The sequence below is a fragment of the Eublepharis macularius genome, chromosome 17 (genome assembly GCF_028583425.1).
Source record: "Eublepharis macularius isolate TG4126 chromosome 17, MPM_Emac_v1.0, whole genome shotgun sequence".
Classification (NCBI taxonomy): Eukaryota; Metazoa; Chordata; class Lepidosauria; order Squamata; family Eublepharidae; genus Eublepharis; species Eublepharis macularius.
The window spans coordinates 31,999,342-32,017,618 of NC_072806.1; the positions used below are offsets into that span (position 1 = coordinate 31,999,342).

General features: G+C 45.5%; 2 protein-coding genes across 2 annotated transcripts in view; one reads left to right on the forward strand and one right to left on the reverse strand.

The window, feature by feature from the left end:
• Positions 1-8,250, forward strand: part of CTNS (cystinosin, lysosomal cystine transporter) — a 15,032-nt gene extending 6,782 nt beyond the window's left edge. Inside the window, exons 6-11 of the mRNA XM_055001608.1 lie at positions 57-188; positions 1,517-1,616; positions 1,703-1,822; positions 4,210-4,380; positions 6,684-6,801; positions 7,548-8,250. Coding sequence (XP_054857583.1) covers positions 57-188; positions 1,517-1,616; positions 1,703-1,822; positions 4,210-4,380; positions 6,684-6,801; positions 7,548-7,678 — 772 coding nt within the window. The 3' untranslated portion in view covers positions 7,679-8,250. The remainder of the gene's footprint in view (positions 1-56; positions 189-1,516; positions 1,617-1,702; positions 1,823-4,209; positions 4,381-6,683; positions 6,802-7,547) is intronic.
• Positions 8,251-9,563: 1,313 nt separating this feature from the next.
• On the reverse strand, positions 9,564-18,237 carry TAX1BP3 (Tax1 binding protein 3). Its single transcript, XM_055001927.1, has 4 exons — positions 18,149-18,237; positions 13,716-13,835; positions 12,402-12,479; positions 9,564-11,243 (listed from the first exon to the last, which is right to left on the reverse strand). The coding sequence occupies exons 1-4, from the start codon at positions 18,185-18,187 to the stop codon at positions 11,106-11,108; spliced, it is 375 nt and encodes a 124-aa protein (XP_054857902.1). The 5' UTR covers positions 18,188-18,237; the 3' UTR covers positions 9,564-11,105.
• Between the last annotated feature and the right edge of the window lie 40 nt (positions 18,238-18,277).

The window sequence follows — 18,277 nt, forward strand, 5'->3', positions numbered from 1 at the left end:
GCCAACCGTGCAGAGGAGAATCCACTTGGCAACCTGTCGCAATTTGTTTTTTGCAGGCCGAGAATCCGGTTCCTTGTGATCCACAGCAATGCGTTGAGGATTGTAGACCAGGTGATCGGGTGGATCTATTTCTTCGCCTGGTCGATCTCCTTCTATCCCCAAGTGTTTGAGAACTGGAGGCGCAAAAGGTAAGGAAGAAGGCTGGTGACCATGGGAGAAGCCACTGAGGGCAGAGAATGATTGGCGGGCTCCCACCCAAAGGGGTATTGGGAGAGGAGCAGTCTCTTCCAATGAGATCACTGGCGAAAGCTCTAAACGGGAGCTTGGTTTACTCTGGAGGCTGCACTGAGGCCAAAGAGGAAATTAGTACAACTTACTTCCTTTCCAGGGAAAGGGATCAAATTCTAAACTTGGCAGACTTAAAAAAAAACAAACACCTGGGTTTTGTAGAAGTTGCCAGCAAAGGACAGTCAGAGATGGAAACATGACACTTACAGGCCAAGTCTTATCAGCTCCCATTTTATGTTTATCTGGCTTGTTTTCAATATTAAAAATTTTGTTGTTTTTACCTGTGATCCTCAAGCAGATCTCTGGACGTGGCATATAAATTCTCTAATCTATTAAAGGGATAGTCCTAACTGCTCCAAAGGGCAGTACAAACAACATTTGGGCCATGTGCTTCTCTACGAACACCCAGTCCTGCTTCCCCTTCTGACATTCTACTGACACACTTTCCAGTCTTATGTCCACATTCACAAGGTCTAGAAACATTGGATTTGGCTTTAATTGAAAGCAGCGGTCTCGGATGTCCAATTCTGGAACCAGTTTCTCTTTTAAAAAAATTTTTTTCCCAACACATCTATATATACAAACATGAGACAGTTATCATTTTACTTGTCGATATCTATTATCTATTTCTATCACTTATATTTCATCTTATTACATCAATTGTGAGTTCTATTATGTCATTATACAGTTAATCTTAGTATCATATTTATATTTACCGGTTATAGTTATTTGTCATCCATTTGTAGAAGGGATCCCAGGGTACAGAAAAATCTTCTTCCATTTGCCCTTTCATTAACAATGTTAATTTATCCATTTCCGCCGTCTCCAGTACCTTTGTTATTAGTTCTTCTTGCTGGGGGATTCTTTGTTGTTTCCAATAGGTTGCTAATAAGATTCTAGCCACTGTTACTATATGGATTACTAAGTGTTCTTGCTCTCCTTATATCCGACATACAGTTTAATAGAAAAATTTCTGGTTTCAAAGGAATTGTTATCTGTAAGATTTTTATAATAACTTATGTACCATTATCCGATATCTATGTACTTCTTTGCAGGACCACCACATGTGGAAACATGTCCCTATATCTTCTTTACATTTCCAACACTTATTTGACATATTTTTAAACATTTTAGCCAGTTTCTCAAGCTAGCGCTCAGCCTTTTCTTGGTGCTTTGAAAACCTTCCCAGGGATGCCTTTAATTTTGACTTCTCTGTGTCTTTCCCCAGCGTCGTGGGGCTCAGTTTTGATTTTATTGCTTTGAACCTTACCGGCTTCATTGCCTACGCAGTCTTCAACGTCGGGCTGTTCTGGATTGGCTCCATTAAGGTAGGCAGGCGCCGTGTCTTCCTTTAGTACAGTCCCCCTTTCCAGCCGGCTCTGACCCACCAGGCATTTTTCTTCTTCCTGCACAGGAGCAGTTCTTGCAGCGGTATCCCAACGGAGTGAACCCTGTGGACAGCAATGACGTGTTCTTCAGTCTCCATGCTGTAGCTGTGACCCTCTTCATAGTGTTCCAGTGCTGTATTTATGAGGTGCCCTGGTCTACGGTTGTGCTACATTGCTCTTGAGGCCTTGTTCACAGAGGCAGAAGAATAAGGTGGTGATGGAGGAATAGAGGTTCCTTTACGTAGAAGATGCCTTGCAAATAGAAAACTAGCGGCGCAGAGAGAGAGGTTCCAGTTCTCCACGTTGTGTTGATCTTTCTGGTTGCAAGGAGTCTTTAGCAAAAGGGAGCAGACACCCCCCCCCCCAACCTGTAGTCTTGGGCAGTCCATTCTATCTTATTCTGCCGCTTGTGCGAACCAGGCCCTAGAGTGTAAGCAGGGTCCTGTCTCTTCAGTGGCGACTGGTACAGCAATAGGCAGAATGTAAGTTACTGGATATGGTGGGTTTATTTATATTACGCTCTTCCTTTGGTCGCATCATGGGAAGAGTACAAAAATCCTAACAATGCATTACATCGATGGTTGTTGGGGGTTTTCCGGGCTGTATTGCCGTGGTCTTGGCATTGTAGTTCCTGACGTTTCGCCAGCAGCTGTGGCTGGCATCTTCAGAGGTGTAGCACCAAAAGACAGTGATCTCTCAGTGTCACAGTGTGGAAAAGGATGACTCAGCCCAACCCCACCTTCCGGAGTAGATATAAATTACCTGCCAACATCTTTTCCACACTGTGACACTGAGAGATCTCTGTCTTTTGGTGCTACACCTCTGAAGATGCCAGCCACAGCTGCTGGCGAAACGTCAGGAACTACAATGCCAAGACCACGGCAATACAGCCCGGAAAACCCCCAACAACCATCGTTCTCCGGCCGTGAAAGCCTTCGACAATACAATGCATTACATCCATAGTATTTCATATATATAATACAATGATACACTCAAGTCAACAACCTTTCATATACATCAGGAATGTCCGATAGTCCTCTAGTAGAATCGTCCGTATTCGGTTCTAATTAATTATTCCAAATTGCACTTGCCTGTTCTCCCAATATTCCAGTGTAGCTGGATATAATTCCCAATTTCGGTGATGAAATCTTCCAGCCCAATAGTTGTGGTGGGGAGGTACCGGTTTCCGACCGGCCCAACAAACTGCTAGCGTGGTTTGTTTTGCATACAAATGCTTTGTCAGGAGCACTATATTAACTTTCTCAGTGCATTAATCATGTTGGACGTACTTCTGTTCTCTGCCGACGGAGAATAACGGGCAAGTGCAATTTGGAATAATTAATTAGAACTGAATACGGACGATGCTACTAGAGGACTATCGGCCATTCCTGATGTATATGAAAGGTTGTTGACTCATTGAGTTACTGTATTTTATATAGGAAATACTATGGATATAATGCATGGTTAGGATTTTTGTACTCTTTCCAATGATTAACTAGATTACAGCACTGAGCACTTTAAGAAGTTTATGATTTTGCATTGTTTTTGAGAGAGCCCTTTCTTTCTACAGTCTTTGTTACTCTTCTCATTTAGAACCCTCTGTATAGGTTTTCACACATCATGAGAAGACAAGATTCTCTAGAAAGGTCAATAATGGTAGGAAAAGTGGAAGGCAGTAGGAAAAGACCTAAAACGAGATGGCTGAACTCAGTAAAAGAAGCCATGTCCTCCAGTTTGCAGGACTGGAGCAAGTCTGTTAATGATAGGATGTTTTGGAGGTCTTTCCTTCAGAGGGTTGCCATGGGTCGGAGGCAACTTGACAGTACATAACATAACCCCCTTTATGCATAGGCAGAAGGGGTGCTTTCCTTCCACTCTGACATTTGAGAGCTGGGAGAGATGAATAGTGAGATACTGATCTCCATAGCGCTCACTCAAGAACCCACAGTTAGTCTCACCGTGTTAAAAGTCTTCCTGCGCAGATTGCTTATTGGAGCATCCACGCAACCTTGTATTTAAATATCGTGAGATACTAGAGCACTTTGAAAGATATTCTGGGGCATGATGGAGCTTTTGAGCCTTTAAAATGGAATATAAGAACTGCTGCAGACCTGACTGGATGACAGTGCTGGGTGCAAAACCAATTTCAGGATGCATCAAAGACTGCCAAGACGCAGAGAGCCAAATTAGGGTGGGGGGAGACACTGTCCATTGAAGACTGAAATGCCAGCAGTTAATTGGAAGTCTCTGCAGCATAAGAGTCCCTGGGAAGTCTGGGATCCAAAGAAAAGAGTGGTGTTCCTTATGTTTAGAGATGGATGTCGGGTGATGCACTAGGCAGTCGGATGAAGACAAATGGGGTAAATGTCATAGTTACGTCCCCAGAAGCGTCATCCCAGTTCAAGAATCCCCATTATTGATGGCTAGATTGGGTATTTCCCAGACTAGCCCAAGATTGTGGGAAGCTGCGTCAGTCATGGCAGAATTCCCAAACAGTTATGTGATACCTTTGTTTGTTGTTTTACCTTCACAGAAAGGAAGCCAGAAGGTCTCTAAGGTTGCCGTTGGGTTGCTGGTCCTTGCCTGGGTTTTCGTCTTCACCACCCTATTTGTGGCTGCTCTGCGGCAAATCACCTGGCTTCAGTTCTTATTTTACTTTTCTTATATTAAGTTGGGAGTGACTCTTGTCAAGTATTTCCCTCAGGTAAGTGGGCTTTGGAAATGAGAAGCAGCACCAACTGGTAAACAGTCCAGTAGCACCTTTAAGACTAACCAACTTTATTGTAGCATAAGCTTTCGAGAGCCACAGCTCTCTTTGTCAGATGCATCTGACGAAGAGAACTGTGGCTCTCGAAAGCTGACGATGCATCTAACGAAGAGAACTGGCTCTCGAAAGCTGACGATGCATCTGACGAAGAGAGCTGTGGTTCTTAAAAGCCGACGATGCATCTGACGAAGAGAGCTGTCGTTCATGAAAGCTGACAATGCAAGCTGTCGTTCATGAAAGCTGATGATGCATCTGACGAAGAGAGCCGTCGTTCGTGAAAGCTGACGATGCATCTGACGAAGAGAGCTGTGGTTCTCGAAAGCTGATGATGCATCTGACGAAGAGAGCTGTGGTTCTCGAAAGCTTATGCTACAGATAAGTGGGTTAGTCTTAAAAGTGCTACTGGACTTTTTACTATTTTGCAACTACAGACTAACACAGCTAACTTCTCTGGATCTAGCACCAACTAGATCTAGCACCAACTAGATATAACGGGATATTCTCTCCAAATATCCCGTTTTCAGTTTGAACTCTTGAATCTTAATTTTTGCACTAGTTCCTGTTCCAGTATGCCAGATTTTCCCATTATAATCCATGGATCTTTTGGCATAATTTCCCCTTCAATTACCTATATAAACAGCATAAAAATCAGTTGCTTCACAAATGTGGCAAACAGGTGACAAAATTTAAAAGGGCCTCTTCAGTGTGAAATTACCCAATGAGGCTCTGGAATTCTGCCCAGCCATCTTCCAACCTGGCAGCTCTTGCAAAATAAGAATTTTAGATAATTTTTCATTTTAAAGAAAACCTTACCTCTTCCCCTTTCCATTCCTAATAATTCAAAGTGCTAAAGTGAACTGATTTGTTTAAAACAAAGCTCCATAAATCGGATCAATAAGTATCAGATCACAAATAAAATAAAACAGCACTTAAGTCACAAGGCCACCTGAAATGAAGGTTTCTTCACCCATTTTCTAAAATTCAACGACATGCAAGCCTGGAAGGGTTTTGGAAGGGCATTGCTGGGACTTCATTTGTGCTGTGATTCCATGGAAATGCAAAGCTACAGAACAAGTTGTTGAACACACAGCTGAGCTTTTAGGCTTTAAAAAAAAGTCGCACTTGAAAGTATAGCAAACAGCCTGGTGAAATCATCAACACTAAATGAACCCTCGGTGGAAGTTGCAATGACTGGGGGAAGGGCAGTGCATGATACAAGCCTGTAAGAACTGCAAGAGAAATGGTAGAAAATGAAGCAAGTGGTGCAAACACAGAATGCTCTTATAGGTCTCAGAAGAACTGCTTTTCCTGGCCATTTTTAATTTGTTCAAAGAAGCCCCTGATGAGGCAGCAGCAAACTGGATTGATTGCACTTTTTCCTACCTTTCTTCCAAGGAGACTGGTGTGGTATCAGATGCAGAGGAGTTAGCTGTGTTAGTCTGTGGTAGCAAAATCAAAAAGAGTCCAGTAGCACCTTTAAGACTAACCAATTTTATTGTAGCATAAGCTTTCGAGAATCAAGTTCTCTTCGTCAGATGCCTGATACAGAGACTGGTCAAATACAGAAGAGGTATCAGAGGCTCTGTCATCTTCTATTTTATCCCTATAAACACCCTGGCCGTTTTCACACTGCTTACCAGCCACGGAACATCGCGCCGAGCTCCCAGAACGACAGTGTTCTCGTGTGAAATTGCACCAGGAAGATGCTGTTGTTCCGGGAGCTCGGCACGATGTTCCGTGGCCAGTAAGCAGTGTGAAAACGGCCTCTGTGAAGGTTAGGCTTCACGTTCCGAGTAAGGGTTTGAATTTAGGTATCCCCAGTCCTGATCTGACACATTCTAGCGCCCCCCCCCCCGTCTCCTGTTCTCATCTAGACTGTTACGAACCTCTTGTCATCTGATCAGCAACTTCCTGTATGTGGTGTTCCTACAGCTGCTTCCTTCTCCCCTTGATTCGCATTTCAAAGCAGTCACTTCCACAACACGTTGCTCAATCCCGTCTGGGTATTTGCCACAGAATGCTGATGCTGACGGCCCCCCCTTTCTTCAGAATTCCGTGGGTTTTGATCAGAAGTTGCAAGCTTGCATTTCGTCACCAACAGGAGGGAGGTGCAATTTCTGCTCACGGGAGAGGGTGTGCTTTCCTTCAGGCGACTGCTGGCCTAAGCAGGCAGGCTAGTAACCCTTGAAGTTTTCTTACCAGGCAGCTTATTCACCAGATCGCGCTCTCCTCCCTCTTAGGCCTATATGAACTTTCGGCGGAAGAGCACCAAAGGCTGGAGCATTGGCAATGTCCTGCTGGACTTCACGGGCGGCGCGTTCAGCCTGCTCCAGATGTTTCTGCAGTCATACAACAACGGTAAACAGAAGGGAAGGGAATCATCGGTCTTCCACGTGCTGCCTGGCAAACTACCGGGCCAGCACCTGGTTTCCCCTGAGGGTTGAGCTTGTTGGCAGCAGAAGCTCCTAAGCGGGGCACGAGAGAGACTGCCATCTGGTGCTTATGTGCCAACTGTCTCTGTACATTGAGGCTTTATTAACCAGCACTGCTGTCAGCTATGCAGTAAGAATCATGCCATCCGTGGAAGGCTTCCCTCCCTGTATCAAATCTGTTTTTTAAAAGTTGCCTTCTGTTATCTACCCTAATCACAGCTTGTGGGCACTGAATCTCATATGCTAGTTTCATCTGTGAAGCTCTACCGTCCATCTATCTTAAATGCAATACTAATTATTGTCCATGAGAAAGGGAGTGGAATCCCTTCTATACCACGTGCAGACTTTTTTCCTAAGCTTTCTCCTCTCCCATGCCAAATTCAAAATGTTCTCTGTATCTTTTTTGTAAGAGCTAGTTTGGTGTAGTGGTTAAGAGCGGTGGGACTTTAATCTGGAGAACTGGGTTTGATTCCCCACTCCTCCGCTTGAAGCCAGCTGGGTGACCTTGGGTCAGTCACCTCAGCCCCACCCACCTCACAGGGTGATTGTCCTGGGGATAACAACATACTTCGTAAACTGCTCTGGGCATTAAGTTGTCTTGAAGGGCGGTATATAAATTGAATATTATAAGTTGCCTAAAATTCTGCCATAACCTTTCTTCTCCTCCTCTAGATGCATGGAAGCTGGTCTTTGGAGATCCTACCAAGTTTGGTCTAGGCCTTTTCTCCATCATTTTTGACATTGTGTTCATCATCCAACATTACTGCTTATATAGAGCTCCAGGCTACGAGTCCGTGGGTTAGAAACTCTGCCCTGATGAGCCCTGCGCCTGCCCCAATTCACCCACCAGTGCTTCCGTGACTCTTGCCGTGGAACACCAGACTTTCTCCATGTGGACCACAGCAAATCACCTTTGCCTTACTTACCTCACACTTGTGCCTGTGTGTGTTGCAAGCGTGCTCCTTGACCCAGGAAAGGCCAAACCTGCCGCCTTGGGTGTTTCAGGCCTTCAACTCAGGGGAAGGAAGGCAGGATATCAAAATATTGTATACTGAACTTTTTTACCTGGAGCCAGTTGAAATTCATGGTAATTTATAAAGCAACCACCTTCAGAAAAGATGGCTGGGAACAGAAAATGAAGCAAGAATAAACAGCCACGCTTCTAAGGATTGGTGCCCTACATTTGGAGAAACCAAAGTGATCAGTAGGCCCAGGTCCAGATCGCCAGTGGATCTGTCCTGCTTGGGAGGAGGAAAGGGGGCTAGAGAATATCGGAATCGCTGGAGCCCTTCTAAAAAATTTTCCTAAGACTGCTTGTAATAATTGGTGTAAAACACCAAGATCTGTTGATACAATTAAAGCCCTTGTAACAGAACTCTGGTTTGTGGATTATGGTACCTTTCAATGCAATGGGGGCATAAACATACCATAAACCAGGTTCTTAGTATGCTACAGAAACCATGTTCCGATGCGCTGTAGCCAAAAATCAGGTGTGCTGCTCACTTCTGTGTTCTGCTTGAATGCTTCTGTGCAGGCTTGTTTTGGTTTAATGTAGTAAAGTTCTTAAACTTGATCAAATAAGCTTGCACTGGAACAAAGTTTAGGCCACCTCGCTTGTGCAAGAAACATCTCCCTGCAAAGTTCCAGGATGGCTTCTAGGGCAACACAGCAGTTTGTTTCCACAAAAGCATCACTCAGTGAATTAGTTGACACCATGATGCACCTATTTCTGCTGGATACCTTGGGTAACGCTATGCTGGGTGTATGTACACAGCAGGAGGGTTAGCACCTGCCGGAGTTAGTTGAGTGCTTCCCTTATCATGAACTGCCCTAGCCAGGGATAAGCACCCAGATCCTCGGTCAGTATCCTGCCCCCTTTAAAAAAAGTTGTTGAGCAAGCAGGGGCTGCCTTTAGCATTCTTGGAGTGTGGGTCAGCAGCCCAGTTGCAGGTGTGTGTATATGTTGAGCTATGGTTCCACCTGTACGAGTAGAGGTAGTTTGTATCCCGAACACTAATACCGAGCTTCCACTGAGAAATGGTCTTTTCTCTAGTAGCAGCTAGTTTCACTGTTGTCTTTCTCCTCTGCCACCAACCTCTCAGCTTAGAGGAAGTAGCAAAAAGTCAGGAATTGCATGCAGACATCAGGTAGATCCACGTGACCCCCCTCCCCATGTCATAAACTAGACCTGCCAAGTGTCCCCCACTGAAACCAGATGAGTGCACTGAAGCCAATCAGATTCTCTCAGCCCCACCTAGAACTATGTAGGTCCTAGTGTTACTTCTAGAAAAGGACTAAAAACTACTCTATGCTATGCCTTCTCCCACCTGGCAGGCAGGGCAGAACAAAGGCTATACAAGGATAGAAGAAACTTGGCCCTTCAGGTAGGCCAGCGTTGTGCTGCAACTGAGGACACAGAGAATTCAGCATTTCTTTTTGTTTTCAATGTAGAGTTACACTTTGCAGTCAACTTCTTGTGATTCATCTCCACAATGGGCCCTGTCCAACCAGCAAAAATTTACAGAAAAGCTTTCAACCCAGTCCCCAGACCATGCGGTTGCTCAATAACTACTTCCAATCATCTCCTTTTACCTGAAAGGCTCAAGGTAGCTTACCTGTGATACAGCTCTTAAGCCACCTCTGTGTTGCTCCAGGTTTGGAAAAATGAAACACAACCACCAAAAACAGTCAAACTAGAAAACCCAGCCGAATTTTATTGTATACAAAGTCAGGCAGAGCAGCAGCATAGCCAACGAAATGCTTCCCCCCGAAACAAGAAACCAGGCTGATGTGGACTTGCTCTTACCCTCGCACTAACCAGGTGGTTTGTAGTTTTAAGTTATAGAAAAGACCCCAGTACAAATCACAGCCCAGGAGGCAGCAAGTGGCGGAGATGGGCACTTTCTTCTCCAGTCCTAGCCTGAGTTAAATATGACTGAGGTTAAAAATCAGCACACAAGTGGAATAGCAGTAATATACTGAAATAAGTTAGTGAAACTTCCACAGGAGGATTATTTACAGTGCATTAAAAAAAAACAAGTTGGAAGTACAATTGCAAAGAGGGTAATACAAAGAGAAATCGGAGGCTGTCTTTGGAAGGGCTGAAAGAACCCAAGATGATTTGCCTGTGAGGGGGACTGCAGTAGCAGGATAATCCCTGCTGCACACAGAATTGGGGTAAGAAAGAATCTCACCAAGAGTGGTCGTCTTTTACTTTTCAAAGCATGATTTAGGAACCCGAAGACGTTTAAGGCTCTAGTCACAGCAGTCCCTTAAAATTTAAGAGTGTACCTAGTAGTGGCAAAGAAGCTGTAAGAGATTCATAATATCTGTGTCTGAGCAATTGTGATGTTTCGGGTTGCAACGTTTGGTACCTGTCAAAGCACAAACGTGATTCTTCCAGGAGAGGGGCCCCTCCGCTAGCTGCAGGGCTATCAGTACCCAACTCAGGTCTCAAGGCAATTCCCAAGGAGGCTTGGCAGTGCAGCAAGTTTCGGCTTCACCCAGACACCAGAAATCTACTACAGACTGCATTTGGTATGTTCGCCTTGAGTTTCCAAATTAGACTAGAGAAACAGACCTTGTGATAATATCAAAAAGGTTATTTACAATAATGCCTTTTCTAACAAAGATGAAATGTGCTTTGGCTGCCTTTAAAAATAGGTTAAGAGCATTTGGTGTTTAAGTCACAGATACCTTCCACACCAGTAAGAAAGCCTCAAAATAACCAGTAATACTGCCCCTCCCATTTGTGGTATCATGATGGCTTTTGTTACTCCTGGAAGACAGGTGCCAAGGTAGAGTTAATGAGCAGAATACACCAGAGACTTCCATATTGAGAAACAGACCTCAATATGGCTTCTACCCTTGGGGCTGACCCTCAACCAAAGGTGCCCCAGGCACCTCAAGTTGTCTTCACTTTCCCAGGGACTGTCTTGATTTGAAATCTGCTACAGAAGGGGCCTGGAGAGCAGTCCAACTGTGCCACCAAAAAAACCCCTCCTGAAAGACCATCTGGCAATGCCCATGGCATCTGTGCCCTCTTTATGTACACATGGAGCTTACTTCTACAGAGAGTGCAGGCAGTGTTACATCTGTGGAGGGATTTTTTTGGAAGTCAGTCAGTGGCATTTGCCCAAAAGATCTGCCTGTGGTCCACTGGTGAACTGTGATCAATGTCCTTCCCAGCCCCCGTTCTAGATTCGCCTTCATCCTGACCCAACAGTGCAGTTAGGACATCATTGACTGCTGCACCGCCTTCTGTAGCGAGTGCCTGGTCACCAGGAGCCGGACCACTTCCTCATTCCGCTTGGTCAGCCTCTTCCGTGCTTGGTCATGAGTCACCATCGTCATGTCCCACCCGTTCACCTGCAGCAGGAATGATATTTAACAAGAACAGTTGAGCATGCTTTTATGTTTAGTGCTGCAAGTCCATTGGCAAAGAACACGACAAATGATTAAAGATTTAAACGAAGGTAGTAAAAGCGTGTTAGTCAGTCCCTAGTGCTGGGGAACAGACTCTGTACTCTGCAATACCCAAGTGTGCAAAGCAATATGCAAAAACTCATGTCCCAGTTTGGGGCTCATGTCCCAGCAAGTTTGGTGCAGTGGTTAAGAGCGTGGGACTCTAATCTGGAGAACTGGGTTTGATTCCTCACTCTTCTACTTGAAGCCAGCTGTCACAGCTCTCTGGAGCTCTCTCAGTCCCACCCACCTCACAGGGTGTTTTGTTGTGGGGATAATAATGACATACTTTGTAAACCTCTCTGATGATGAGGAGGAGGAGGAATACTTCATTTAAAAAGGAAGCTTAGCACGGTTGGTATGGCAACTAAGCCACACGCACTTCTCCATTTTGCAAGAATTAAGAAGCTAGAGCCAACCAGCTTTTCTACTGGTGATGAAAACTGGGAGGGAACCCCTTTGGCTATGCTGGGGATCATGGGACCTATCAAGTGGGATGGGGGATGCAATAAATACGGGAATCAGACAAGCTGGAACAAAAACATTGGCTGGACCCAACCAAAGTAGCCCAAGTCTTCAAGATCCTGGGTGAATGGCAGAACTTTCCAAACTTTTTGCTTCATTGACTCAGAACTCAGCAACTAACTTCCCAAGCCTTAGGAAGCAAGCACACACCCCTTTACAGGCAACAAATCCCACTGATTTCATTGTAACTTTGAGAAATAAGTTGCAATAAAACCAGTGGGATTTACTTGCATGTAAAAGATCAGGCTCTGCTCATGCAATGAAAATTAAGGGGTTGGGTGTTTTTTTTTTAAGAAAATTGTAATAAAGGGACAGATTGTGGGTTTCCTTTTGGGGTTCATATACTAAACAGCCATCTTCATGATTCATAAAAAGTGCAGCTATATTACAATTCAAAAATTAACTAATTATTAGCTGAACAGTCAAGCAACAAAAAGTAATTGGGTTATGGCCACTATAAACCTGCTTGGCTATTCATTGGAACAAATGCAAGGGGGGAGGGGGAAGAATAGGTAAGAAAAGGTGTTGTGCTGTTACCTGCATTATTTTATCTCCAACCTGAAGCCCGGCAATTTCTGCTGGACCACCTTCTGTCACTCTTGTGACATAAATGCCCTGCAGGGAGAGTAGGGGGGGAAGACTAACATTGGTCATGGAACAAGAGGTAAGATACATTTTTACACACACCCTAGCAGTTGTCTTCACACTGGGGTGAAGCAGCAATCCATTCTAGCAAGTAGCTTGCCAGTCTAGCTGTTCAAGCCATTACTGGACATGCAAAACGACTTGGTAATTTTCTTCTGCTGCCTGGTATGCTTTCTGTACAACGCTTCTTTAACTGTCCTTCAAACCGCCCACTGCGATAGCAACTGGCACGACCTGGACAGTCTAGCCCCAAGCCATCTCCCAAGCCCTGAACTGGAACTGTCAGTCCTTAGATGGGCTTAACATCAGAAACGGGAAGGCGACTTGTCACTTGAACTTCTATTCTCCCCAAGAGGCCCTGCAGCTGAAGAGATCTGGTTTAGAAAAGCTACAGCGCAGCCATTCCTCTGCTTTAGACACACTCCTACATGAGTCGCTAGGCCAGCCCCAGCCCACAGCCTCCCATAAGCTCAACAGACTGGGCAGTTTGATCCGTCATTCCTGAACAACTGTGCAAGCTGTCCACAAAACTGACCAGCATTTCAATTCACACGTATCTACATCTGATGCATCTGTGCTCTAAAAAAAAGGAAAGGAACAATTCTTTTACAGCTTTCCTACTGGTCATCAATGGGGCATGATTCACTCACTATCGGTGACCCTGTGCTCCCAAGAAAGCCAAAACAGGAAAAGCACCAGCCCACTTACTAAGATATCCTGATGCAGATATCCTATGATAGGGCTTTGAGGCGGAAGTGGTGGCTAGGGAAGCCCCTGCCCCTCAGTACAGATGGCCTACCTGCCCTGAGCTCCCCATGATATTCTTGCTTCAGAACCAGTGTAGTGTAGCAGCTAGAGAGTTGGGCCAGGATCTGGCTGACCCAGGTTCGATTCCCTGCTCTGCCATGGCCGCTTGCTAGGTGACCTTGGGCCAGTCACACACACTCAGCTTAACCTTCACGACAGGGTTTGTTTTGAGGATAAAACAGAGGAGAGGAGAATAATGTAAGCTGCTCTGGGTCCCTGTTGAGGAGAAAGGTGGGGCATAAATGAATAAAAATAAAATTTAAAAAAAAAACGGAACAAGGCTGGTTTTTGCAGAAGATGGGGACCCGGGCCAGCCTCTGAGAAAAAGCCGTTGTGCCTGGATCCAGATGAAGTACCACCTGTCAAAGTGACCGGGGGGAGGAGGGGGTCAGTCCTGACCTTGTCTGTTTTGTCCTCCGAGAAGGGATTCTGGGTGGGGTCCTGGTCAATGCCGCCTCCAATGCTGAAGCCCAGAATCAGGTTCTCCCCTTGACGGAGCTTGTGGATTTCAACTCTTTGCTTGAAGGAGAAGAAAGGGAGAGCCAGACGTGAACCCTCTTTCCTCCCAGCCTGATCTGCGTGTGGCTCAGAATGCGCCCCTTTTAGCCCCGGACGCTGAATTCCTGGCAACAGAACGATCTACTTCAAGAGCACGGCGTTCCGATATATTCAGGCTTATTTATAACCCGCATCTCAAAAACAATCGTCCCACACTTGGTTAAGAGAAAACGCAAAGATCTTTGAAGCTGAAACAAGGAGAAAACCCACAGCAAGGTGTGCAAGTGTGCCAAAGTAGAACGCCGGACACAGCTAGGTTCTGCACCAAATCAACCCAGACTGAGCAGAGCCACTGACTTGCTGTTCCCTCCCAGATGCCCCAATTTTGTTTTCTCTTTGCTGAAGTGGAGGGAGGGGCTGGGCTGACTTGGCAAGAAGCTCTCCCATTGAGCTAAGACTCCCCAAAAGTCTTTCCACGGGATCCGAGAGAAGGACGACTGCCACCAGCAACACTTGGCTGGGCTCTAGCGTCGAAGAGGGCGGGGCCTTACAGAAGGGTCTTCAGCTGCCATTAGCTTAGCTGCTGCAACCTTACAGACATGTTTTTCATGGCTATCTGAAACAATCAGTTTTACTGGGCCCTTGGCCTCTAGTTCTGAAACAGCGCTCTCTCTTCCCGGAGTGTGCCTGGCTTTCATTCTCTCTACTCAAGACCATTCCCCTCAGGCCAAAGAGGCCCAGCATGAAGTTTTGGTGAGGGGGAAAAGAAGGCTGGATTCGTCTTGGGTAAACAAGCAGCCTTTTATACTTTTTTTATTGGAGACTGGAATTTGTTATGAGCTCATTGGAAAGAGAAGCCACTTGCAGAGAAAGGCATGTGCGGGGACAAGAAGGAAGGGCAGCCAAACAAGGTCAGTGGACAGCAGCAACTGATAATTTCCTTCGCTGCCTCACATGCTGAAAGGTCAGAAAGAACAAAGTTGGCAGAAACCGTAATCTCTTGGCATTCTTACGGTGCACATATTAAAACCATCAGCACTAGAAACAGATAACTTCTAGGACACGGAGTCTTCTAAAAGTAGCAGCTTTGGTTTATGAAGATGAATGCACACATCTAGCTTCATTTTCTCTTGATAGTAAAGAGTCCAGTAGCACCTTTAAGACTAACCAACTTTATTGTAGCATAAGCTTTTGAGAAGCACAGCTCTCTTTGTCAGATGCATTGTCAGCTTTTGAGAACCGCAGCTCACTTCATCAGATGCATCCGACGAAGAGATTTGTGGTTCTCGAAAGCTGACAATGCATCTGATGAAGAGACCTGCGGTTCTCAAAAGCTGACAATGCATCTGACAAAGAGAGCTGTGCTTCTCAAAAGCATATACTACAATAAAGTTGGTTAGTCTTAAAGGTGCTACTGGACTCTACTATTTTGCAACTACAGACTAACACGGCTAATTCCTCTGGATCTTTTTCTCTTGAGAATTTCTTTGTAGCACAAGAGTCATTGACTCCTTGGAGACTGGAAGAAAGAACCTCTAAAGTCTTGTGAGAGAGAAGAGCACCTGGGAACAATCAAGAACCTTCCTCTTCCAGATTCTGCCCATAACTGGAAACAAGCCAGCTTAACCCTTGTTACAGCACTTCTGACAGCTATGTTTTAGGCTCCACTGATCCATACTAACAGCCTCCAGCTCTGAGATAAAGTAATCTCCTTAATTTCTATCTTAAGCATTTACACAGTAAACGGCCAGAGGTGATATCTAGTACTGGGGCAAGAAAACTCCATGGAACTTTAACACCAGGACTGCCAATTTCTCCAGTAGCCTGCCAATTTCCAGCAATAAAACGTCAAGCCTTTCTTTCCACTTGAACACGTCATCACAAGGCCCTGTTTTTAGGGTACTCTTCTTTAGCATAAAGGTGTTTGCAAGCTTCTCTCTCAATGCATCCTCTCTTTAGTCACTCTCCAAAATAGCTTAGGTTGAGCTGGGTGTCCCCAAAACCCACCCGGTGAGCCACGATTCTTTAACCCTGGGGCTGCTTGTACGGCCAAACTCAACTGCAAGCCACCATTCACCTTCCATCTACTTGCCTGAAAGCCCTAAAAACTTAAACCTCCTGATGTGTCACAAGGATCTGGGATGGCTGCTGGCTGGCCATCTATCACAGACACTGACAAGTTATTATCTACTCATCAGCATTTTTTCAGCATTCCTGTAAAGATGAACTCATTAAAGACCAAACCCCAGACGAAAGAGGGGGAACACTTGTCTGAGAAAACACACAGCACTATGATGCGCTGTTTGCAGAAGGCAAAGAAAGTAATGGGCAGGGTTGCCAGGAACTCTTTCTTCCTGTCCTAGGCAGAAAGAAACATGTATGCACCCACATGCGTGACTTATGCTTACTCATGGCCCATGATCACACAAAAGGGCAAAAATAAAACCACTCCTTCAGGCTATTTGCTAACCCAGCCCTGAATCATCAGCCACTCCCAAAGGTAGCTTTGGATTCAAAAAGATGCAACTAAGAAGATAATGTGGACTCTGTTTATCTGGGGTGAGGAAGTCGGAAAAAAAGTAAAAAGACAAAGCACAATCTGCATTAAAGAAAGTTGGGACGAGGACACAAGTCCAGGGTGCAAATATTAACACAGGCATCAGTGGGAGAGATAATTCAATGACACCCCAAGGCTCCATGGGAAAAAAAATAAGATCCCAGCCCACCACCAAACTGGGAAAAGCCAATCACACTCCTGCCTCATTTAAAAAATCCAGGTCAAAATGCTTCTTAGAAGAAAACAACAGCCTGGTGCCTCCTGGAAAGACTGATACACTTTATGGCCCCCAGTTTCACAAGCTGAAACCCTCTTTGTCAGATGAATGAGTGTTATTCTCAGAGTGCAGACACACACACACACACAAAGAGAAATGCAGGGAGTCCAGCAGATGGCATTTCTAGGCAAAGCTTAAATACATTTAAACTTTGCATCAAGATATACCTCCAAGCTTTACGCAGAAATATTAGAGAGGCTCCACTGTGTTTCATGGCCTTGTGGCCTCACTTTGTTGGGTACACAGTTCAAAGTCACAAAGTATAAAAAGCTTCAGCCATCATAAAGTTGCAACCTTACTGTTACACAGGAGAAAAATCCACTGTGCACAGCAGGGCAGCTTGCTGTGGCAAAACCAGGCAATTATGCCACCCTGAAGATCACCACCCCCTTAAAAGTTCAGTAGGGAACAGAGTTGCACCCAGGCACCCCACAGAGGAAAAAAAGGTGACAAAAATATACTTTGAAAGAATAAAGAGAAAAATCTCCCTCATCTATGAAACACACCCACCCCCGTTCCAACGCATAGGAGAAAATTAAAAAGGTAAAAGAGGTGCGGAAAGGTGGCGCAATAGAACAGAGTAGCAGAAGCCAGATAAAGCCTAGAAGAATTATTCAAAAAGGCTTTTGTATTGTAAGGAGGGGGTCTCATTTGCTTCACTAATGAGTTTGGGACCATAGACTTCACCTCTATGCTGCCTTCTTTAAGTATGTGCTCTTATGAGCTACCTGTGCTTCATGTTGTCTACTGTCAGTTCTAGAACTGCTTATGCTCTGTTTCAGCATTTCTTCAACTCTGTATCGGATTCTTGCTAATTATTTGTAAACTTGCATTTATTTCCCTATCTACAGCATTGGTTATGGAAATGTCCTTGAAATTGTACTAATCTCACACTGTGTAATCCGCCTTGAGTCTCAGTGAGAAAGGCAGACTTATTAATAATACTTATTAATAATGCATCATTATTAATAATGCTGATGATAATTATTATTATTATTATTATTATTATTGCAGCAAGATGCGGGTCCAGTAGCTCCTTAGAAGCTCCAGGGTGTGAGCTTCTGAGAGTCAAAGGGGAGAATACGAGACGACGACCTGGGAAGCCCAAGTCAAATCTCGGCGAGCCTCTCAGCCTCTGCTCCGCAATACATGATCCCTTATAGCGTGGCTTATGGGATGCCCCGTCCTCTGGACTGGCACGGGGTAATCCGCCTTGAGTCTCAGTGAGACGGGCGGGCTTAAGCTGCTCCTCCGGGACCAGCCCAACTTCTGTCCTGGGCGCCGGGAAGGGGAACAAAATCCTTTCCAAGAGGTGCAGAACGCGGCGGCGGGGGGGGGGAGGGCACCAAAGAAGCTCCTACGGGGGGCGACGAGGGACCTTCTTCTTCCGCACAGCCAGGGCGGGCTGGCGGCCCCTCTCCCACGGGGACCGTTGGACGGCCGAGGATGGGGCAAAAGGCGCGCTGGCGAGTCCCCGTCCTCCGCCTCGCTCATACTCACCACGACGGCCGTGACGGGCTGACCGGGGATATACGACATGGTCCCGGCTGAGGAGGCTCCCGCCGCTCCTCTTTCTCCCCTCAGACAGAACAAAAGGTCCCACCCAGCCCCTCGGCCACGCCCTCTCCT